Source organism: Chiloscyllium plagiosum, unplaced genomic scaffold (assembly GCF_037043375.1).
Source record: "Chiloscyllium plagiosum isolate Xiang-an unplaced genomic scaffold, Cpla_swu_hap1 HiC_scaffold_45, whole genome shotgun sequence".
In the NCBI taxonomy this organism is placed as follows: domain Eukaryota; kingdom Metazoa; phylum Chordata; class Chondrichthyes; order Orectolobiformes; family Hemiscylliidae; genus Chiloscyllium; species Chiloscyllium plagiosum.
In genome coordinates, this window is record NW_028270183.1 from 13258921 (window position 1) to 13283903 (window position 24983).

Here is a 24983-nt window from a genome sequence, read left to right on the forward strand (position 1 = left end):
GTAACTCAGAGTGAACTGTAACAATTATATTCAGAATGGGTTGTAACAATTACATTCAGAGTGAGTTGTAACAGTTGCATTCACAGTGAGCTGTAACAGTTGTATTCAGTGAGTTGTAACAGATGTACTCAGAGTGAGCTGTAACAATGTCTAAAACACGGGCCACAGTGTCAGCCCCGCTAGGAGCAGGATCAGCGCCCGTGTGCTCCCGACTACTCCAGCCGGAGCGTGTGCATACCTGCCCCGGGACACAGGCTCTCTGTTGGCCGGCAGCAATGAGCCTGGAGGCGGTCAGGTACCGGCGGGGCAGCCTGCACATCCTCAACCAGAGGCTGCTGCCGGAGCGCAGCGTCTACCAGGAGATCCCCGGCGTGGAAGCTGCATGGAGGGCCATCAGAGAAATGCAGGTCCGAGTCTGCACCGCGGCCTTTCCACTCCCACTGTACTGGGGAGGGAGAGAGAGAGAGAGAGAGAATGTGGGAATAGAGAGGGGGAGAGGACAGAGAAAGTACAGGGTTAAAAGGAGGCGCGGGGAGGACGGGAGACAGCAACTGGGAGAGAGTGACTGAAGGAGGGAGAGACAGAGAAAGACGGTGACTGTGGGCATGCAGGGAGGAGAGTGTGGGAATGGAGAGAGAGAGAGGGGATGAGTGTGGGAATGGAGAGAGAGAGAGGGGATGAGTGTGGGAATGGAGAGAGAGAGGGGATGAGTGTGGGAATGGAGAGAGAGAGGGGGGATGAGTGTGGGAATGGAGAGAGAGGGGATGAGTGTGGGAATGGAGAGAGAGAGAGGGGATGAGTGTGGGAATGGAGAGAGAGAGGGTGAATGTGGGAATGGGGAGAGAGAGAGAGGGGATGAGTGTGGGAATGGAGAGAGAGAGGGGATGACTAGGCATGCAGGGAGGAGAGAGAGAGAGTGTGGGAATGGAGAGAGAGGGGATGAGTGTGGGAATGGAGAGAGAGAGAGGGGATAACTAGGCATGCAGGGAGGAGAGAGAGAGAGTGTGTGGGAATGGAGAGAGAGAGGATGAGTGTGGGAATGGAGAGAGAGAGAGGGGATAACTGGGCATGCAGGGAGGAGAGAGTGAGTGTGGGAATGGAGAGAGAGAGGATGAATGTGGGAATGGAGAGAGAGAGGGGATAACTGGGCATGCAGGGAGGAGAGAGTGAGTGTGGGAATGGAGAGAGAGAGGGGATGAGTGTGGGAATGGAGAGAGAGAGGGGATGACTAGGCATGCAGGGAGGAGAGAGAGTGAGAGTGGGAATGGAGGGGGTGAGACAGAGAGAGGATAACAGTGGGGATGCAGGGAGGAGAGTGAGCGAGTGTGGGAGTGGAGAGTGCGACAAGAGGGGGAGACTGTGACTATGGGGAAATATGAAATCCTGCTTTTGCTACGTAGTTCCCTTCACCATGTTGTTAAAAGCTGCCCTTGTCGTCAGACCCTGGCTCCTGTTTCACACCTACCCCCAGGAACCAACTGAACGAGCTGCTCTTCAGATCCCAGCACCCACTTACCCACCTCCCACTCCCCTGTACTCACTACTGCCTCCCCCACCCTCTCCTCTCCATTTCCAGTCCTGGGGTAGAGGCAAGGGCGTTAGCCTCACTAACCCCAACCCCACTTTCTCTCACTAAACCTATCTGTCCCACAGTTTCATGGTGTGATTCCACCTCGGGGCAGTGCTTGCTCTGTCCTCCTCCCACCCCCTGGGTTGGGGCTCCTGTCTAATGTTACCATGTCTAACCCCCTGCCCCTCACTGTGCCCTTGCCAGGTGAGGGGTGCTCCTGCCATCGCGATTGTGGGCTGCCTCAGCCTGGCCGTGGAACTTGACCAGAGAGAGGAGGGAGCCGAGAAGGACGACCTGGTGACCTTTGCCCTGGAGTCGCTGGCATACCTGGTGACCTCCAGGCCCACGGCGGTGAACATGGCCCGGGCAGCGCGGGATCTCTCTGACTTTGTGTCACATGAGGCCGAGCGGCCGGACTCCACAGCGGAGAGCTTCAAAGAAAGGTGAGTGGGAGACCGAGCGGCCCCTGCAGAGAGAGGGAACGACATGGGAATGGGAATAGCATCTGAATATTCCTCCTGAAATCAACACAGGGGACTTCACAACCATCCTGCTTTACTGATGAGCAATGTATTGATGTAGCATCATCCTACCCCTACTCCAGCCTTTATCCAAACCTTTACCCTAACCCTAACTTTATCCTGAACCCTAACCCTAACCTTATCCTGAAACCTAACTCTAACCTTATCCTGAATCCTAACCGTAATGTTATCCTGAAAACTAACTCTAACCCAAACCCTAACCTTAACCTGTACCCAGATCCAAACCCTCACCTTATCCTGAAACTAAATCCAAACGCTAACCTTATCCTGAACACTAACTCTAACCCAAACCTTATCCTGAATCCTAACTCTAACCTAAACCCTCACCTTACACCGAATTCTAATCATAGCCCTAACCCTGCACTAGTCCCCATCCTCTCACTTCCCTTCCTGTTGACTAATTCACACGTGCTCTCCTCAAGGGCAAATAGTCTCCTCATTTTCAGTCAACACTTCATCCTGAACCATGATCTTGGCAGATTCTTTGCCTTTGAACGTCAGGAGCGGGGTAAGGGCACAAATCCTGGGCCCACCTGGTGGGAACTGAGCCCATGCCGTTGCTGTTATTCAGAACTATGCAACCAATGAGTTAATCGGCCCCCACGTCAGCTAGTCCCTGTCTCCTTAACCTCCTCTCCAGTATTCTCAGTGCCACCTCCGATTCAAGATCCTCATCCATCCCCAACTTCATCTGAGCGTTCGCTTATTTGGACCCTAAACCCAGGACTTCTTACCTGAAACTCCCAATTCGGGACACCTCTCTCCCGCTTTAAGCCGCTCCTTAAAGCCGAACTCTTCATCCACCTATCGCAACGCCTTTCTCTAAAGTGACCCAAAGTCAAATCTTGTCTGTGGAGGTGTCTTGGGACGTTTTTCTCTTGCTGCGCTGCAGGTGCTACGGAAATGCAAGTCGAAATAAACACGCAATGTCCACAAAATACAGGGGAGATAAAGAAAGTCAGGAATTCTGCTGACGTCTTGGTCAACATTTCTCAAGCAAGCAATAGCCTTTTTATTTTGAAAAACGTTGAACAAACTTACTGCTGCAGAGGACATAAGAGAGTCAAAAACATTGCGATGGGTTTGGAGTCAATGTAGGCCAGACCAGTTAAGCATGGGCAATTTCCTCCCACAACGGACGTTAGTGAACCAGATGGGTTTTAACAATTTATCAAAGATAATTTTATGGTCATCACCTCTGATAATGGCATTTATTTCAATATTTTATTAATTGCGTTTAAATTCCACTAGCTGCTGGTGTGGGATTTGAACCCCCGATTAGCCTGATTGCTGGATCAGTAACAATACCACTGATTTCCCTCTGAGCGTGACATTGAACCTGGGTCCGCGAGGAGAGATATCTTCCTAATCAGCCTACTATTACACACTGGAGCAAGTGGGACTAGAATCTGGATCTCTTAGCTAAGAGGTAGGGACACTACCACTGTACCACAGGAGCCCTTTAATTTTAACATGGTATTCTGGACTGCACATTCCCATTACGCCACTGCATTCCACAATCAGTATTTCTACGGAGCCAAAATGTGTAGTGCTGGAAAAACACGACCGGTCAGGCAGAATCCGAGGAGCAGGAGAGTTGACATTTTGGGCATAAGCTCTTCATCAGGAATGGGATGAAGAGCATTCCTGATGATGAGCTGTTGCTCGAAACGTCGATTCTCCTGCTCCTCGGATTCTCCTGCTTGACCTGCTGTGTTTTTCCAGCACCGCGTTCTTGACTCTGATCTCCAGCATCTGCAGTGATCACTTTCTCCTCGTATTTCTATGGAGTCATAGAGCGTGGAAACAGACCCTTCGGTCCAACTCGTCCAGGGTGACCAGATATCCTAAATTAATCTGGTCCCATAAACCCTTCCAATGAATGTACCCATCCAGATGTTGTAATTGTACCAGCTTCCATATCTGCGAACTTTATTCAGCTGCTAATCCTCCCCATATAAAGTCTGATTTCCAGATGCGAGGCCATGTTGGACAAGGACATCCGGGACAATAAAAGTATTGGAGACCACGGGGCGAAACACATCATCTCCAGGGCGAACACAGACAAAGTAATTATCCTCACGCATTGTAACACCGGCTCACTAGCAACTGCAGGATATGGTACAGCACTGGGTAAGACCTGCATCTGTTTGCAAACCCCCCGGGCTTTTTATTTTGCTTCCTCTGTCTCAGTTCTCCAAGCTGTGCCTTGGGTCCCTCCCTATCTCTGTCACTTCCTCCAGCCCTATAACCTCCGGAGTATCTTCATGCCAACCCTTGTGCATCCCTGATTACATTCCCCCGCCCCCTTCAGCTGTCACGCCGTGGGGACTGGATTGGGAACAGATCCCTCAAGCTTGGTTCATTAACATTTTGTGACAAAACCTTTAAAAAGTTAGGTAAAAACAAGGGCTGCAGGTGCTGGAAACCAGAGTCTAGATTAGAGAGGTGCTGGGAAAGCACAGCTGGTCAGGCAGCATCCGAAGAGCAGGAAAATCGAAATTTCAGGCAAAAGCCTCTATTCCTGATGAAGGGCTTTTACCCGAAACACTGACTTTCCTGCTCCTCGGATGCTGCCTGACCTGCTGTGCTTTTCCAGCACCTCTTTACAAAGTTAGTTTGTCCTTTTTTTTAAGGAGAGATTTTAAGATAGAAGTGGTGAGCTGTCTACTTGAAAGCAGGAAATTTTTCTTTTCTTTTTAAAGTTGGAACAATAGAAGCAGCCTGGTTGGGTGTGGGCATTCTCTCAGACCAGGATTTCTAGAATTCTTTTTAATTTTAGGTTTAGCAGTTGCATTTGGAGTCTCAACATGGGCAGAGCTGCTGGGGTTTTGTATAAATAGGAGTTATCTTTACCCTCTCTCAGTAACAGCTAGAAGCTGGCGTTGCTCTCTGCTGCTGGGTTACCTGGGAGTCAAATCTGTTTTTCTGAATTTTTGCCAAGGGATGTGTTTGTGAGATATTACTATATATATCAGAAAGAGCATATGTTCAAAACATCAACTCTCCTGCTCCCTGGGTGCTGCCTGACCTGCTGTGCTTTTCCAGCACCACACTTTTTGACTCTGATCTCCAGCGTCTGCAGTCCTCACTTTCTCCTACGTTGGAAAAGTTAATCAGTAATAGTTTTACTGTATCTTTTATTCAATTAAGTCTTCCAATCGAGTTGTTATTCGAAATTCCATTCTTTTGTTTGCATTTTAATATAGTGTTTGAATAAATTGTGTTTTGCTTAACATCGAGCAGTTACAATGCATCTGGGACTCAGCACATTAGAGTCTAGGCTACCTTCTTAAAATCTTTTGAGGGGTTCTGGGCTACTCCTTGCTATACCTCTCAGACTGTCTCTCTCTCTCTCTCTCACTGCTCAAAATCTGCACAAGTCACTTGCCATAAAAGTCTGGTGGCTCAGGATCAAAATTCGCCTGGCCGTTTGGCATTGGGACGTCGAAGTCGCTACACAACTGCAAGTTGGAGAGCGGTCTGTGGCGCGGTGGCTCGTGAAGAGGAACGGTTTTGAGGGATCATGGGGCAAATGCAGACTAATGGGATGGGTTGGGTTTGGGGAGGTTTGGTCGGTTGGGCCGAAGGCTGTATGACTACAGAACTGGTGCCTGCACCAGAATGTGTGTGTCGTAACGCGGTTGATCAAAAGTATTGATTGGTTTTGGCTGCCCCTCCCCCACCACAGGTGTAATCCGCTCGCTGTGGGCCATGGGTCGTCTGGAACACGTTTACTGTACAGAGACTCGGCCATACAACCAGGGGGCCAGGCTCACGGCCTACGAACTGGTGCATGACAAGATCCCAGCCACGCTCATCGCCGACAGTATGGTCTCCATGGCGATGAAGGAGAAAAGGATATCAGGTAACACCTCAAACTGTGGGGCTGAGGGGGAGGTCGATTCCAGCCTCGGGGGACTGTCTGTATGAAGTTTGCACATACTCCAAGTGTCTGCGTGGATTTCCTCCAGGTACTCCGGTTTCCTCCCACAGTCCAAAGATGTGCAGGTTAGGGTGGATTGGCCAATCTAAATTACCCATAGTGTCCAGGGATGTGCAGGTTGGGGTGGATTGGTCATGCTAAATTGTTCCATAGTGTTCAGGGATGTGTAGGTTAGGGTGGATTGGCCATGCTAAATTATCCATAGTGTTCAGGGATGTGTAGGTTAGGGTGGATTGGCCATGCTAAATTACCCATAGTGTCGATTGGCAGCTCTGTGGGCAGTATGGGTCTGATTGGTGGCTCTGTGTGGGCGGTATGGGTCTGATTGGTGGCTCTGTGTGGGGGTATGGGTCAGATTGGCGGCTCTGAGTGGGTGGTATGGGTCTGATTGGCGGCTCTGTGTGGGTGGTATGGGTCTGATTGGCAGCTCTGTGTGAACGGTGTGGGTCTGATTGGTGGCTGTTTGTGAGCGGTGTCTGATTGGCGGGTCTGTGTGGGCGGTGTCTGATTGGTGGCTCTGTGGGAGGGGCAGCGTCTGTTGGCTCTGTGTATGTGTGTGTGTGTGTGTGTGTGTGCAGATTCTGATTGGTGGCTCTGTGTAGGGGGCGGTGTCTGATTGGCAGCTCCATGTGCGGGAGTGGGGTCTGATTGGTGGCTCTGTGGGGGGGGGGGGGGGGGGGGGGGGGGGGTGGTGTCTGATTGGCTGCTCTATGTGAGAGTATGGATCTGATTGGTGGCTCTGTGTGGGTGGTATGGGTCTGATTGGCGGCTCTGTGTGAGCGGTGTGGGTCTGATTGGTGGCTCTTTGTGAGCGGTGTCTGATTGGCGGTTCTGTGTGAGCGGTGTGGGTCTGATTGGTGGCTCTTTGTGAGCGGTGTCTGATTGGCGGTTCTGTGTGAGCGGTGTGGGTCTGATTGGCGGCTCTGTGTAAGCGGTGTGGGTCTGATTGGCGGCTCTGTGTGAGCGGTGTGGGTCTGATTGGTGGCTCTTTGTGAGCGGTGTCTGATTGGCGGCTCTGTGTGAGCGGTGTGGGTCTGATTGGCGGCTCTGTGTGAGTGGTGTGGGTCTAATTGGTGGCTCTGTGTGAGCGGTGTGGGTCTGATTGGCGGCTCTGTGTGAGCGGTGTGGGTCTGATTGGCGGCTTTGTGTGAGCGGTGTCTGATTGGCGGCTCTGTGTGAGCGGTGTGGGTCTGATTGGCGGCTCTGTGTGAGCGGTGTGGGTCTGATTGGCGGCTCTGTGTGAGCGGTGTCTGATTGGCGGCTCTGTGTGAGCAGTGTGGGTCTGATTGGCCGCTCTGTGTGAGCGGTGTGGGTCTGATTGGCGGCTCTGTGTGAGCGGTGTGGGTCTGATTGGCCGCTCTGTGTGAGCGGTGTGGGTCTGATTGGCCGCTCTGTGTGAGCGGTGTGGGTCTGATTGGCGGCTCTGTGTGAGCGGTGTGGGTCTGATTGGTGGCTCTTTGTGAGCGGTGTCTGATTGGCCGCTCTGTGTGAACGGTGTGGATCTGATTGACAGCTCTGTGGGGGGGAAGGTGACGGCCATCAGGCCGGTTCCGGTTTGATTTGAGCGTTTCCGCGGGTGCAGGGTGTGGCGGCGTCTCACCGCATGGGCGACTAACCGGCCGACCTTGTGCGTGCACGCAGCCGTGGTGGTGGGGGCCGATCGGGTGGTGGCCAATGGAGACACAGCCAACAAGATCGGGACCTACCAGGTGGCCATTGCCGCTTTGCACCACCGCATCCCTTTCTACGTGGCAGCCCCGAGCTCATCATGTGACCTGACACTGGACAGCGGGGAGCAGATCGTCATCGAGGAACGGCCTGGTGAAGAGCTGACGGACTTCAATGGGACCCGCGTCGCTGCGCCAGGTAAGAAGCAGTTGCAGGTCAGTCCTCTTCACTCTGAAGGGTTTGGACTATTCTTGTCACATTGTACCACAATACAGTGAACAGTACTGTGCTGCATGCTGTTCAGGTGAATCATCCCTTACAGAGGTATGTCAGGGTAATAGAACAGAACGCAGAATACAGGTATCTCCCGCTATCCGAAAGTAGGGCGTCACTATGAAACCTTTTTTAAGCCGAAATGGCATAGAGTGAAGAAGTGTTAATTTACATGGGAAAGATTTTGCCGTTTCTTGTAAAAGCGAAAATCTTCTTCAGCTTTCTTCCGATTAGCGAAAGCAGATACTAATGTCGGTCTTTCATAAAAGTAAAGTGGCATAAAGCAAACTTGCGAAAAGCAGGGGCTACCTGTATAGTGTTACAGCTACAGAGAAGGTGCAGGGAAAAATCAGCTTTAATATATGAGACCACAGCGGGGAAGACACTGGTCTTGAATCGGGTGTTTTCAAACATTTTCTATTATCTGCCCAATGGTAGACGGTGGAAGAGGGTATAACTGGGGTGGGAGGGGTCTTTGGTGATGTTGGCTGCTTTCCCGAGGCAGCGGGGAGTGTAGACAGAGTCAGCAGATGGAAGATTGGTTTGTGGGATAGACTGGGCTGTGTTCACAACTCTGTAGTTTCTTACGGTCCTGGGCAGGGCACTGCTGTACCGAGCCGCGATCCGTCTGGATAGGATGCTTTCTGTGGTGCATCAATAAAAATTGCTAAGAGTCCTTGAGGACAGGCTGAATTTCCTTAGCCTCCTGAGGGAGTAAAGATGTTGGTGTGCTTTCTTGACTGCAGCATCAATGTGGAGAAAGTGAGGACTGCAGATGCTGGAGACCCAGAGTCGAGAATGTGGTGCTGGAAAAGCACTGCAGCATCTGAGGAGCAGGAGAATCGATGTTTCGGGCATAAGCCCTTCATCAGGAATGAGCTGGTGAAGGGCATTCCTGATGAACGCCTATGCCCGAAACGTCGACTCTCCTGCTCCTCGGACGCTGTCTGACCTGCTGTGCTTTTCCAGCACCACACACTCAACTGCAGCATCTATGTGGGTGGACCAGGACAGATTGTTGGTGATTGTCACTCCCAGGAATCTGATGCTCTCGACCATCTCCCACCACAGGAGCATGCTGTCCACCTGGCTTCCTGAAGCCTCCCTCATTTTGCCGATGTTGTTGGAGAAATTATTGTCTACACCATGCAGCTCAGCATCCTCTGTCTTATCAGTGGACAGAATCATAGAATCCCTACAGTGTGGAAACAGACCATTTGGCCCAACAGATCCAGACAGAGGAAACATTCACAAACCAGATGGGGTTTCAATATGTTACCATTACTAGTGGCTAGCTTCATTTGCTGGATTTATGTATTGAGTTCAAATTCCAAGAGCGAGGGTGGTAGGATTTGAAGCCATGTCCCTCCAGCATTAGCCTGGGTCTCCAATCCAATGACACTGTCGAATTGTCACCACCTTCCCATTCCAGGCAGTGTAGGCTGGCACGGTGCCTCAGTGGTTAGCACTGCTGCCTCACAGCGTCAGGGACCCCAGTTTGATTCCGACCTTGGGTGACTGTCTGAGTGGAGTTTGCACAGTCTCCCCGTGTCTGTGTGAGTTTCCTCTGGCTGCTCCAGTTTCCTCCCACAATCCAAAGATATTCAGGTTAGATGAATTGGCCATCTGAAATTGCCCTATAGTGTTCAGGGATGCGTAGGTTAGGTGCATTAGTCAGGGATAATGGGGTAGGGGAATAAGTCTGGGTGGGATATTCTTCAAAGGATTGTTGGGGATTCTTTGGGCCAAACGGCCTGTTTCCACACAATTGGGATTCTGATTCATCCATCTAACGGAAGACCGCTGTACCAACTGAATCAAAGCTGACATCGTGACAGTGATAGAACTGTGACAAGGCACCAAGGGGGAGCACTGTCATAAGGAAAAACCGTTTTCATTCAAAAGGGATTACTTTCTGTCATCTGCAGGTATCGGCGTGTGGAATCCCGCGTTTGACATTACGCCTCACAGCCTCATCACGGCGGGAATCATCACGGAGTTTGGGGTTCACGATCCCGGAGAGCTTCGGAAAGCACTGGCTGACAAAATGCAGACTGGGACATGAGCCACACTTGCTGTCTGTACACTTCCTCTTCGCCCCTTCCTCCCCCTGACCCTTTTGATGCTCACATTTCAGTTTTTTTTTTACCATCGGAAGCCTTCCTCATTTTTGCTGAATGCTTGCTCATCACTTGATTTTCCTTATGTTCCCCAAACCAGAGAATTCACTCCATGTTCCCTGTGTTTGAAAATCGTCAACATGGAGCCACTGTGTTGCCCCACATTGGTGGCTCAGCAGTTAGTACTGCTGCCTCACAGCACCAGGGACCTGGGTTCGATTCCGCCCACTGGCGACTGTCCATGTGCAGTTTGCACATTCTCCCAGTGTCTGCGTGGGTTTCCTCCGGGTGCTTCGGTTTCCCCCCATAGTCCAAAGATATGCAGGTCAAGTGGATTGGCTGTGCTAAATTGCCCCATAGTGTCCAAGGATGTGTAGGTTCAGTGGATTAGCCATGGGAAATGCAGGTTTACGGGGATAGAGTAGAGGGACAGGCTGCTACTCCGAGGGTCAGTGTGGACTTGATGAGCCGAATCTCCAATCTGTAGAGATTCTCCTAAACCTGACCGTGATCTCAAGATTTATCTCAAATCTTCTCTTTTCTTTCCTGTCTGTCCTTAACAATAAACTGGATGCTGGTTTAAACTGATTTGGCGTCATCTTGCGTGCATCGATGTCCCTACTTATTTCCGTGATGTTAAGATGGCGTACAAGCAGAATCTGGTGCTGTTGACACTGCAGCCATACCTCTCCTCTATCGTCCCTCATTTAAATCTACCTAAACGCTTTAGAGAGGATACAAAAGGGCTTTACCGGGATGTTGCCTGTATTGCAATGTATTAGTCATAAGGAGAGGCTGGACAAACTTTGGTTGTTTCTCGCTTTGGAGACCGCGGTGAGGTCGCAAACTGACAAAGTGTATAAAATAAGGAGGCACAGAAAGGGTGAATAGTCGGAGTGTCTCCGAGGTTGAAAATACGAGGGGGCACAGGTTTAAAGTGAGGGGGGTTGGGGAGGTTTAAAAGAGATGTGCGAGGTAATTTTTTTTAACGCAAGGGAAGATAGGTGCCTGGAATGTGCTGCTGGGGGGAGGTGAGAGAAGCAGATAGGATAGCAATGTTTAAGAGGTATTTAGATAGACAGGCAAGGAATAGAAAGATATGCGCAGAGAGATGGATTGGTCTAGTATGGCATCATGGTCAGTACAGACATGGTGGGCTGAAGGACCTGTTCCTGTGCTGTACTGTTCTGTGTTCTAAATGAACCTCTGTTCCGTTCTCCCTCATCTCCTTGTCCAGACAGCCCTCAAATGCACTTACACAATTCACTACCATCACTTCTCATGCCAGGGGCGTTCCACGTCATCCCTGCTCTTAACATAATGTGGAGTTGCCGGTATTGGACTGGAGTGAACAAGGTCAGAAGTCACATTACAACACCAGGTTATAGCTCAACAGGTTTATTCAAAATCGCAAGCTTTCGGAGCGCTGCTCCTTCGTCAGGTGAAGTGTCGAGAGCACCCAGACACAGATTTTATAATCGGAGAGATCCAAAGTTCATACAAATGGTGTGAGTAGAGTGTTGATAGGCCAAATAAACAGGTGATTAAGAGTGTCAGACAGTGTGAGTAAAGTGTCAACAGCTGAATAAGAAGTGGAGGGGTGATGTTTAATCCAACTAATTGATGCAGAAAGATAATTACAAAAAAATTGAAAATAAACTGCTGCGGGAGACAAACCAAATGACTAGAATTACATACTTGGTATAAGTCTCATGCCGAGAATTTGACTGATGTAACAAGTACTCCAAAACTGTACAAACGAATTGAGATGGAGAGAACATGACAAGTTATGGTGTCAAAACAGGACAGTAAGGAAGATTTTACAGATACAGATGGAGGGATCACATTTAGCACAACATGAACCAAATAACATGTTTGAGGCCATCTTCAGGGGTACGCAACTTGGCTATCGGTTTCCGCTCATGCGATCCTGTGTTGTGTTTCTCGAAACCCCCTTTGGAGGACACTTACCCGAAAATTGGAGGCTGAAGTGTACCCAACTGTGCGGTGACTATTCATCTGTTATCATAGTATCTGCTTGATCTCACCAATAATACCATGCAGCGTATGAGATAGACAACATTGGCCGAGTCACATGAGTACCTGCCGTGTATGTGGTGGGTGGTGTCCCCACGTGTGATGATAATATACATGTTGGTGATCTGGCATGTCTTGCACAGGTTGCCATAGCCGGGTTTATTAAGGGAAAAAGACGGGATAGATAGAGACAAACTATTTCTGTTTGTTGGGAATTCTACAAATAGGGGTCAGACATTCAAGAGAGAGATGTTAAAAAAAAGTTTCTATACACAAATTATGGAACTCTCTCCCATAAATGGCACTGGATGCTGAATCTAAAACTGAGATTGATACATCTTGTTAAGCAAATGGTTTAAGAGATGGTCTCGTGGAATGATAGAACAGGCTCAGGGGCTGAATGAAGGGCTTTTGCCTGAAACGTTGATTTTCCTGCTCCTCGGATGCTGCCTGACCTGCTGTGCTTTTCCACACTGATCTTGACTCTAATCTCCAGCATCTGCAGTACCCATCTGCACTCAGGGGCTGAATGGCCTACTCCTGTTTCTGTTTCCATTGCCCCTCACTATCACACATTGCCCTCCACATTGCCCCTCACTATCCCAATGTGCCCCCTCCCTTGCCCCTCATTATCCTACAATGCCCCCATCCATTGCCCTCCACAATACACCTCACTATCCCAATGTGCCCTCTCCATTGCCCCTCACTATATCACAATGCCATTCATATTGGCCTCCTGTATCCCATAATGCCCTATCCCTTTCCCCTCACTATCCCACAATACTCTATCTAGTGTCCCTCACTATCCCACAATGCTCTATCCCAAGCCCCTCACTATCCCACAATGCTCTATCCCAAGCCCCTCACTATCCCACAATGCTCTATCCCAAGCCCCTCACTATCCCACAATGCTCTATCCCGTGCGCCTCACTATCCCACAATGCTCTATCCCACGCCCCTCACTATCCCACAATGCTCTATCCCTTTCCCCTCACTATCCCACAATGCTCTATCCCTTTCCCCTCACTATCCCACAATGCTCTATCCCACGCCCCTCACTATCCCACAATGCTCTATCCCTTTCCCCTCACTATCCCACAATGCTCTATCCCACGCCCCTCACTATCCCACAATGCTCTATCCCGCGCCCCTCACTATCCCACAATGCTCTATCCCGCGCCCCTCACTATCCCACAATCCCACTGTAACTGGTCGCCATGGCGCAGGGTCGGTTAAAGCTGGCGGCGCGGGCCCCGGCGGGGAAGAAGCCGAAGGGGAAGCGAGGCGGAGTCGCTCAGCCCCGGAAAGGAGGTGAGGGGAAGGTGAGGGGAGTATCCGCGGCAATGCAGGAGGGGACGCACTCATCACGAAGGTCCCGCCGGCGGCAGCGGGGACCTGCTTCCGATCCCGGGGCGAATCGGGAGCCGCGGCACCCTGCAGGGGCAGAGGGCCGGGCCTGTGGGGGCTGGGCACAACCTGGGGAGGGGGCGTGGCTCCGTACGTTGTGGGCGGGGCCTGAGCTGGGGGCCTGGTGTCTGGGATGAGGGGTGGGGTCTGGATTGATGGGCGGGGCCGGTGTTAATGGGCGGGGCGCAGTGTGGGGGCGGAGCGTAGGGTGAGGGGCGGGGCCTGTGTTAATGGGCGGGGCGCATTGTGGGGGCGGTGTCTGGTCTGAGGGGCGGGGCTTGGTTAAAGGTTCGGTTTGAGGGGCGGGGCCTGTGTTAATGGGCGGGGCGCAGTGTGGGGGCGGTGTCTGGTCTGAGGGGCGGGGCTTGGTTAAAGGTTCGGTTTGAGGGGCGGGGCGCAGTGTGGGGCGGGGCCGGTGTTAAGGGGCGGGGTCTGGTCTGAGCGGCGCGGCCTGGGTGAGGGGCGGGGCTGCTGTTGTCCCTGGGCGGATACTATGCAGATGATGATGACGTTTCCATTGTGTATCTATTGTGCTCCTTCTCCTTCCTCATGAACAATGATGTGGAGGTGCCAGTGTTGGACTGGGGTGGACAAAGTTAAAAATCACACAACACCAGGTTATAGTCCATGCACACGCACACACACACACACACACATATATATATATATGTCTATGGGGTGAATTTACATTTGCAGATTTGTATTTGCAGATACATTCTATTCTGATCAAAAAAGCACAGAATCGCTAGGCAGTCAGTCCATGTGACACTTCATAAATTCTTACTTTGGAACAGAACCTGTCTGACTCAAAGTTGAGATTACAGACTCTAACCCCATGCCTTTAATGCATTGTCTGAGCTGAGATGTCACCTTGTTTTTATACTGACAAAACCTTAAGTTATCTCGGGACTGTGACTTGAAAGAAGTTCTGGGATTTACATATTAATCACTGGAAACCCGAATCTAAGTGACTAAAGGGTTAACAGCCATCTAGATTGTCTCAATACATCACATCAGTTGTATGACACTTTGATCTTTTACTATAGATTCTGTGTCCTATGATCCAGTCCCAATATCTACTTAACAAACAATCAAGGTATTGTTCAATGTATAATTTCAGTTACATCCCACTGTAAACTTTTGCTATAAATTCTGTGTCTTAAGACCTTATACTCCACAACCACCTGATGAAAGAGCAGTGCTCCAAAAGCTTGTACTTTCAAATAAACCTGTTGGAAGATAACCTGGTGCTGTGTTAAGTTAAAAATCACACAGCACCAGGTTATGGTCCAACAGGTTTTAATTGGAAACACTAGCTTTCGGAGCACTGCTCCTTCATCAGGTGGTTGTGGAGTATAAGGTCGTAAGACACAGAATTTATAGCAAAAGTTTACAGTGGGATGTAACTGAAATTATATATTGAAAAGTACCTTGATTGTTTGTTAAGTCTCTCATCTGTTAGAATGACCATGTTAGTTTCACTTCACTTCTGGTGTTGTGTGTGACTTTTAACTTTGTCCACCCGGTCCAACACCAGCACCTCCACATCAAGCTTGGTTGCAGTAAATTTAAATTTGCCATTGTCCTTGAGGGTTTCATTATAAAACAAAGAGCTGTGGATGTTGTAAGTCTGAAATAAGCTTAAACAGAAATTGCTGCTTGAACTCCGCAGGACTGGCTGCTTCTGTGGTCAGAGAAACAGGATTCTGCTGGGCTCAAGGGCTGCTCTCTGCCATTAGAAAGCAAAAGAGGACTGGTGGTGGTTTATACTGAGGGTCAGCACACCTCGGGCAAGGAAAGAGATTGAGAAGGAGAGTCCTTCATGATAACTTCAGCCGTTGTGGGGGTTTGAACCCACGCTGATAGTATCCCTCTGCATCGCAGCCCAGCCAACTGACCCCCTTCATATAATTGTACCCACTGATTTGTGGTTTCCTCGGTTGATAACCTTTTTTTGGTTCCCCTACCCCACTCCTTGTTAGGGAGAATAATCGCTCCAAAAAAGACTCGAGTTGTTCAACAGCAGAAATTGAAGAAGGTACGTGTTTTGAAATGACTGCGTGTCTATAGCTGTATTTTAATCTGTGTGTAGTAGGTGGGGAAACGCCGAAGAGCAGGAGAAATAGAAGGTTGGTTGCATCTATCTCAGTGCGTGGACGACAGTTTAAAATGATAAAAATTGGCTGTAGGAGTAGGCCATCAGGCCTGCTTCATATTTCAACCAGATCTTGGCTGATCTGACTGTGGCCTCAACTCTGCATTCCTGTTGTCCCCCATAACCCTGGACTCCCCGATTAACGAAAAATCTATCCTAACTCGGCCTGGTGTACATAAAGTGAGCCAGCCTTCACTCTCTGGGACGGAGGATTACACAATCATCTCCAATCCTTGAGTTGTTTTTGTTGCTGTATACCTATTATTCACTATCTATGCTACTTAACTCTGTGATCTGTCTGTATTGCTCGCAAGACAAAGCTTTTCACTGTGCCTCGGTACGCGTGACAATAAATTCAATTCGATTCGAGCCTTAGACTCTCAGAATCCGTGGTGTGTAGATCGAGCATCCCACCCACACCCTATCCCTGTAACTACCATGGCTCGTCCATCAAGCCTGCACGTCTCTGGACGCTGTGGGGCAGGTTAGCATGGCCAGTCCACCCTAACCTGCCCATCTTTGGACTGTGGGACGAAACCCGCGCAGACACAGGGAGAACGTGCAAGCTCCACACAGACAGTCGTCCTAGGCAGAAATCGAACCCGAGACCCTGGCGCAGTGAGGCGGCAGCACTAACCACTGAGCCACCCGTGGATTTCACATCCACCTGAGCGAGGCTTTGTTTTGAAGATGACAGCATTTCACACCGTAGTAAAGCACTCGGAATCGGGGGGAGGGGGGGAGCGTTGGCTGCACCTCTGTTCTCAGATCTCGGGAGTGGGGGCCTCACTGCAGAACCCTCTCACTCCCGAGGGGAGACCGTGACCTCCCCTCCCCACCCCCAGCTGAGGCTGTGAGCAGAGTTTGGTCAGAGAGTTGATGGGAGCTGCCTTGTTGGCCCCACCCCAGTGTGTGTGAAGACAACGAGCTGGAGGGGGAGGGATTCGGCTTTGATGTGCGGGGGCCACGGCGGCCTCTATGGTTGTTTCCAGCACGGAGGAGGCCATTCAACCTTTCAACTCCATGGCCACGTGCCAAGGGGCGATCTAGTCCGGTCTACTCCCCCACCCTGTCTCCGTAGCTGCAGATCTACATCCTCGACATGCCCAACAAATTTCCTTGCTTCCTTCCCATCGCCCTCACAGGTTCCCCTCCCCCCCCACCCCTTCGCCCCTCTTTCTCCAGAACTTTAACCCCTGCGATGCCAAACCCACCTGCCACTTTGCCCGGGACAGAGCACATTTGCCTAAGCCAGACCCCAGCGTCACCTTCTCCGGCTCGTATCACATCTACTGGAACAGCGAGGTTATCTCTTCCGCTTTCCAATCCGGGAAGGATGAGAGGACCTCCCTCAACCCACCTCGGGTGCAGATTCACTCCCATTCTCCTGCCAGGCGAGGACTTGAACCCAACTCAAGAGTGTAACAAGCCGTAAAGATAGGGAGGGTGATGCTGCAGTGTTGCAATTCTGCCAGCAGAGGTAGCCAGAGAGCAATGTTGACTGGTTTGTTGGGGGCCGTGTACACCCAATGGGATTGGGATTGCTCCCTTTCTGACCTTTGTCAGTGTTTGTCACGTGGGCTCAAACAGTACCTTACCGCGTAACCTCCATAACTGTCTTTGCAACGTAGAGAAACCGTTCCCCGTCTTCCCGGGGCTCTGTCTGTGATGTCCCGTAACCTCTCACAAAATAATCTCAAAGCGGCTCTTACTCATCGTCACTCTTCGGGCGTTTCCTACCTTTAAATCAGTGGCTGCGCTTCCGAGAAGTGCTTCCTGAGGTGCCCTGCGGTCCGTGAGAGGCGCTATATAAATGCAGGTCTTTCTGTTTGGCAGACCGAGTGGACCTCGGACGGGACTGTCGCAGCTGGGCTGCTGCTCATTGCTAGCTCCCTGTCCGGTTACTGAGGGACTTCCAACTCGGACTAAGATGCAGAGAAGTTCCTTCACTCCAAGGGAGATGAGTCTTTGGAACCTTTCACCCCAGAAAGCTGTGAAGGTTCAGTCATAGAATCATACAGCACGGCAACAGATCCTTCAACCAGTCCCTGCTGAACAGAATCCCAAACTAAACTAGTCCCACCTGCCTGCTCCTGGCCCATATCCCTCCAAACCTTTCCTATTCGTGGACTTCTCCAAATGCCTTTTAAATGTTGTAATTTGTACCCACATCCACTCTGGAAGTTCTTGCACACGCCAACCACCCTCTGTGTAAAACTTTGCCCCCCCCCCCCCCCCATGACTTTTTTTACATCTCCCTCCTCTCACATTAAAAGTCTTGAAATTTCCCCTGTCCTAGGGAAAGGACAACTACCATCAACTCTATCTATACCCCTCATTACCCCCCCCCCCGATAAAGTCACCTCCCAACCTGCTGTCCCAGCCTATCAAGTCATCGAGTGAATTCGGTATTGAAGGCATTGAGTCCGAGAGAATCGCATTGAGGTCAATGATCAAACCACGATCTAGAATGGCAGAGCAGACTCGAGGGGCCGAATGACCTGCTCCTTATCCAACTTTCTATGCTGTGAGACATTTGCAGCTCTTTCCTTGGATGGTCAGGAGCATTCAGCACATGCGCTCCAGATGTGTTTGTTCACGTTTCCTGTGTGTGGGGTAGAGGGGGAATGCTGTCGTGACCTTTAACTTCACCCCATTCTGGTGAGCTCCCCCAAACAGCACATTGGAGCAACGCATGGCCACGTTTACCTGCGCTGTTTTCCAACCACGTCGAGACCAGCTTCCCTCAGAGGTCAGAAAGTCATGGAGTTGTACAGCATTGAAACAGACCCTTTGGTCCAACCAGTCCCTGCTGACCAGATACCCTAAATTAATCCAGGTCCATTTACCAGCACTTGGCCCGAGTCCCTCTAAACCTTTCCAATTCGTATACCAATCCATATGCCTTTTAGATGCTGTAATTAGTCATAGAGATGTACAGCATGGAAACAGACCCTTCGGTCCAACCCGTCCATGCCGACCAGATATCCCAACCCAATCTAGTCCCACCTGCCAGCACCCAGCCCATATCCCTCCAAACCCTTCCTATTCATATACCCATCCAGATGCCTTTTAACTGCTATAATTGTACCAGCCTCCACCACTTCCTCTGGCAGCTTGTTCCATACACACACTACCCTCTGCATGAAAAAGTTGCCCCTCAGGTCCCTTTTAAATCTTTCCCCTCTCACTCTAAACCTCTGCCCTCTAGTTCTGGACTCCCTACCCCAGGGAAAAGCCCTCGTCTATCCATGCCCCTCATGATTTTATAAACCTCTATAAGTTCATCCCTCAGCCTTTGATGCTCCAGGGAAAACAGCCAAGACTATGCAGCCTCTTCTGGTGGCTCAAGCCGTCCAATATCCTTGTAATTTTTTTCTGAACCCTTTCAGTTTCACAACACCCTTCCTGTAGCAGGAAGACTAGAACTGAATGCAGTATTCCAAAACTGGCCGAAGCAATGTCCTATGCAGCCGCAACGTGACCTCCCAACTCCTATACTCAATGCACTGACTCACTCCCACTGGTGCCCAGAAGTTATAAGTTGGCGGGCTGCCCAGGCAGTGTTTGTGTTGCCAACACTTGACTGTGTTTAGTCTCTGTGCCCCTTGGCATGACAGTCAGAGAAGGCTTGCAGAAGGAGATGTTTTACTCTCGGGCAGTGCTGAAGCTTTGTACGCATTAAGGCTGCAAGTCTTTTCAAGGCATTTTACTGCTTCCTCTTACAAGCACAGGCAGCAGCCAAGGAGTGGGAGAGTCAGCGTTTTGGGGATAAGCCCTTCACCAGGAATGAGGCTTGTGGCCCAAGGAGGCTGAGAGATAAATGGGAGGGAGGTGTGGCTGGGGGGGGGAGGTAGCTGAGAGGGTGATAGGTGGATGAAGGTGGGGGTAATGGTGATAGGGTGGAGTGGAGGGTGGAGCAGATAGGTGGGAAGGAAGATGGACAGGTAGGACAGTTCAAGAGGGCAGTGCCGAGTTGGAAGGTTGGGACTGGGATAAGATGGGGAGAGGGAAAATGGGGAAATTGATGAAATCCACGTTGATGCCATGGGGTTGGAGGGTCCTGAGGTGGAAGATGAGGCGTTCTTCCTCCAGGCATCAGGTGGTGAGGGAGTGGCGATGGAGGAGGCCCAGGACCTCCATGTCCTCGGCAGAGTGGGAGGGGGAGTTGAAATGTTTGGCCACGGGGCGGTGTGGTTGGTTAGTGCAGGTGTCCCAGAGATGTTGGCGTCATGTCTCCCCAGTGTAGAGGAGACAGTGCAATGGATACAGTAGTTGGCATGTGTGGAGGTGCAGGGAAATCTCTGTCGAATGTGGAAGGACCCTTTCGGGCCTCGGATGGAGGTGAGGGGGAAGGGGTGGGTGCAGATTTTGCACTTCCTGCAGTGGCAGGGGAAGGTGCCGGGAGGGGAGGGTGGTTTGATGGGGGGTGTGGACCTGACAAGGGAGTCATAGAGGGTATGGTCTCTCCGGAACGCGGATGGGGTGGGGAGGGAAATATATCCCTGGTGGTATGTGGCGAAAGTGGTGGAGGATGATGCGATGTATACGGAAGTTGGTAGGGTGGAAGGTGAGGCCCTGGGTGGGGTTCTGTCCTTGTTGCAGTCGGAGGGTTGCGGTTCAAGGGTGGGGGTGTGGGAAGTGGAAGAGATGTGCTGGAGGGCATCGTCGCCCACGTGGGAGGGGAAATTGCAGTCTTTGAAGAAGGAGGCCATCTGGGATGTTCTGTAGTGAAATTGGTCTTGATGCAGCAGATGTGGAGACATTGGGAATAAGGGATAGCATTTTTACAGGAGATAGGGTGGGACCCACCACCAGAAATGTATTTCCCTTCCCACCTCTAACCTCTTTCCGTAAAGGCATTTCCCTCTGCGACCCCCCCGTTAGATCCATACCCACCAGCCTGTCCCGGTACCTTCCCCTGCCACCACAGGAAGTGCACCCACACCTCCCCCTCGACTCTATCCAAGGCCCCCAAGGAGACTTCCACATGCATCAGAAATTTACCTGCACTTCTAAGTACGTCACCTACTGTGTCCATTGCTCCTGATGTGGCTTCCTCTACACTGGGCAGACAGGACGCCAACTTGCGGAACGTTTCAGAGAACATCTCTGGGGGACACACAGTAAACAACCCCACCGCCCCATGATCGAACACTTCAACTCCCCCTCCCATTGTGCCAAGGACATGCAGATGCTGGGCCTCCACTGCCAAACCCTAACCACCCGACGCCTGGAGGAAGAACGCCTCATCTTCCGCCTAAGGACCCTCCAATCATACTGAATCAAAACGGATTTCACCAGTTCCCTCATTTCCCCTCCCCCCACGTAATCCCAGATCCAACCCTCCAGCTCAGCATCACCCTCATGAACTGTCCTACCTGTCCATCGTCCTTCCCACCTACCCACTCCACCCTCCTCTCCGATCTATCACCTTCACCCCCACCTTCACCTACCGATCGCATTCACAGCTACCTTCCCCCCAACCCTCTCCCATTTATCTTCGGCCCCCTTGGGGCACAAACCTCATTCCTGATTAAGGGCTTGTACTTGAATGTCGATTCTCCTGCTCCTCGGATGCTGCTTGACCTGCTGTGCTTTTCCAGCACCACACTCTCGACTCTGATCTCCAGCTTCTGCAGTCCTCACTTCCTTCTGATTCTTTTTAAACTTGTTCCGCAGAACCTGGAAGTTGCTATAAGGAACAAGATTGAACATGATGTCACCATGAAAGCTAGCTCCAACATGCCCAAGAAACTGAACATTGTCAAAGCGCCACAGAAGAAGGGCAAGGCAAACAATTAAGCATTTACCAGTCTGGAATGTATCTCCAGATATTGGAAAGAAGCTCAGTGAAGCTTGCAAAGTGATATCGCCAATATACTTTCGTCCTCTTTGGATACATTTTGATTCATTCATTAAAAAAAATATATATTTTTTGCATTGTATTGACTTGGCGTTTCTTTTTGAGCACATGCTGTAAAAAAATCATTCACACAGTGTCACTGTCACTGGATTAGAGAGTCACAGTCATACAGCACAGAAACAGAGCCTTAATGTTACAGTCACAGAGCCATCCAGCACAGGAACAGAGTCTTCAGGTATACAGTCACATAGCACAGAAACAGAGCCTTCAGTTATACAGTCACAGAGTCATACAGCACAGGAACAGAGCCTTCAGGTTTACAGTCACAGTCATACAGCACAGATACAGAGCCTCCAGTTATACAGTCACACAGCACAGGAATGGACTCTTCAGTTATACAGTCACATAGCACAGAAACAGAGCCTTCAGTTATACAGTCACAGAGTCATACAGCACAGGAACAGTGTCTTCAGGTTTACAGTCACAGTCATACAGCACAGATACAGAGCCTCCAGTTATACAGTCACACAGCACAGGAATGGAGTCTTCAGTTATACAGTCACATAGCACAGAATCAGAGCCTTCAGTTATTCAGTCACAGAGTCATACAGCACAGGAACGGAGTCTTCAGTTATACAGTCACACAGCGCAGAAACAGAGCCTTCAGTTATACAGTCACAGACTCATACAGCACAGGAACGGAGTCTTCAGTTATACAGTCACACAGCGCAGAAACAGAGCCTTCAGTTATACAGTCACAGACTCATACAGCACAGGAACAGAGCCTTCAGTTATACAGTCACACAGCACAGAACAGAGCCTTCAGTTATACAGTCACATAGCACAGGAACAGAGCCTTCATGTTATACAGTCACAGAGCACAGGAACAGAGCCTTCAGTTTACAGTCACATAGCACAGAAACAGAGCCTTCATGTTATACAGTCACAGAGTCATACAGCACAGGAACAGAGCCTTCAATTATACAGTCACACAGCACAGGAACAGAGCCTTCAGGTATACAGTCACAGAGTCATACAGCACAGGAACAGAGCCTCCAGTTATACAGTCACAGAGTCATACAGCACAGGAACAGAGCCTTCAATTATACAGTCACACAGCACAGGAACAGAGCCTTCAGGTATACAGTCACAGAGTCATACAGCACAGGAACAGAGCCTTCAGTTATACAGTCACAGAGTCATACAGCACAGGAACAGAGCCTTCAGTTATACAGTCACAGAGTCATACAGCACAGGAACAGAGCCTTCAGTTATACAGTCACAGAGTCATACAGCACAGAAACAGAGCCTTCAGTTATACAGTCACACAGCACAGGAACAGAGCCTTCAGTTATACAGTCACAGAGTCATACAGCATTGAAACAGAGCCTTCAGTTATACAGTCACAGAGTCATACAGCACAGGAACAGAGCATTCAGTTATACTGTCACACAGCACAGAAACATAGCCTTCATGTTATACAGTCACAGAGTCACACAGCACAGGAACAGAGCCTCCAGTTATACAATCATACAGCACAGAAACAGAGCCTTCATGTTATACAGTCACAGAGTCATACAACACAGATACAGAGCCTTCAGTTATACAGTCACAGAGTCACACAGCACAGAAACAGAGTATTCAGTTATACAGTCACACAGCACAGAAACAGAGCCTCCAGTTATACAGTCATACAGCACAGAAACAGAGTATTCAGTTATACAGTCACACAGCACAGGAACAGAGCCTTCAGTTATACAGTCACAGAGTCACACAGCACAGAAACAGAGCCTTCAGTTATACAGTCACAGAGTCATACAGCATTGAAACAGAGCCTTCAGTTATACAGTCACAGAGTCATACAGCACAGGAACAGAGCCTCCAGTTATACAGTCATACAGCACAGAAACAGAGCCTTCAGTTATACAGTCACAGAGTCATACAGAACAGAAACAGAGCAATCAGTTATACTGTCACACAGCACAGAAACAGAGCCTTCATGTTATACAGTCACAGAGTCATACAGCACAGGAACAGAGCCTTCAGTTATACAGTCACAGAGTCACACAGCACAGAAACAGAGCCTTCATGTTATACAGTCATACAGCACAGAAACAGAGCCTTCAGATATACAGTCACAGAGTCATACAGCACAGGAACAGAGCCTTCAGTTATACAGTCACAGAGTCACACAGCACAGAAACAGAGCCTTCATGTTATACAGTCATACAGCACAGGAACAGAGCCTTCAGTTATACAGTCACAGAGTCATACAGCACAGGAACAGAGCCTTCAGTTATACAGTCACAGAGTCACACAGCACAGAAACAGAGCCTTCAGTTATACAGTCACAGAGTCATACAGCACAGGAACAGAGCCTCCAGTTATACTGTCACACAGCACAGAAACAGAGCCTTCATGTTATACAGTCACAGAGTCATACAGCATTGAAACAGAGCCTCAGTTATACAGTCACACAGCACAGGAACAGAGCCTCCAGTTATACAGTCACAAAGTCATACAGCACAGGAACAGAGCCTCCAGTTATACAGTCACACAGCACAGAAACAGAGCCTCCAGTTATACAGTCACAAAGTCATACAGCACAGGAACAGAGCCTCCAGTTATACAGTCACACAGCACAGAAACAGAGCCTCCAGTTATACAGTCACAGAGTCATACAGCACAGAAACAGAGCCTCCAGTTATACAGTCACAGTCATACAGCACAGAAACAGAGCCTTCAGTTATACAGTCACAGAGTCATACAGCACAGAAACAGAGCCTTCAGTTATACAGTCACAGAGTCATACAGCACAGGAACAGAGCCTCCAGTTATACAGTCACACAGCACAGGAACAGAGCCTCCAGTTATACAGTCACAAAGTCATACAGCACAGGAACAGAGCCTCCAGTTATACAGTCACACAGCACAGAAACAGAGCCTCCAGTTATACAGTCACAGAGTCATACAGCACAGAAACAGAGCCTCCAGTTATACAGTCACAGTCATACAGCACAGAAACAGAGCCTTCAGTTATACAGTCACAGAGTCATACAGCACAGAAACAGAGCCTTCAGTTATACAGTCACAGAGTCATACAGCACAGAAACAGAGCCTCCAGTTATACAGTCACAGTCATACAGCACAGAAACAGAGCCTTCAGTTATACAGTCACAGAGTCATACAGCACAGGAACAGAGCCTTCAGTTATACAGTCACAGAGTCATACAGCACAGAAACAGAGCCTCCAGTTATACAGTCACAGTCATACAGCACAGAAACAGAGCCTTCAGTTATACAGTCACAGAGTCACACAGCACAGAAACAGAGCCTTCAGTTATACAGTCACAGAGTCATACAGCACAGAAACAGAGCCTTCAGTTATACAGTCACAGA

At 49.9% G+C, this 24983-nt stretch overlaps 2 protein-coding genes across 2 annotated transcripts; both read left to right on the plus strand.

Annotated features, from left to right (window-relative positions):
- Window positions 1–145: 145 nt before the first annotated feature.
- Window positions 146–10201, plus strand: mri1 (methylthioribose-1-phosphate isomerase 1). Its single transcript, XM_043694858.2, has 6 exons — window positions 146–407; window positions 1775–2013; window positions 4076–4245; window positions 5804–5980; window positions 7700–7924; window positions 9928–10201. The coding sequence occupies exons 1-6, from the start codon at window positions 147–149 to the stop codon at window positions 10062–10064; spliced, it is 1209 nt and encodes a 402-aa protein (XP_043550793.2). The 5' UTR covers window position 146; the 3' UTR covers window positions 10065–10201.
- Window positions 10202–13313: 3112 nt separating this feature from the next.
- cunh19orf53 (chromosome unknown C19orf53 homolog) lies at window positions 13314–21657 on the plus strand. The gene is made up of 3 exons (XM_087983136.1): window positions 13314–13467; window positions 15546–15601; window positions 21401–21657. The coding sequence occupies exons 1-3, from the start codon at window positions 13374–13376 to the stop codon at window positions 21521–21523; spliced, it is 273 nt and encodes a 90-aa protein (XP_087839262.1). The 5' UTR covers window positions 13314–13373; the 3' UTR covers window positions 21524–21657.
- Window positions 21658–24983: the final 3326 nt, after the last annotated feature.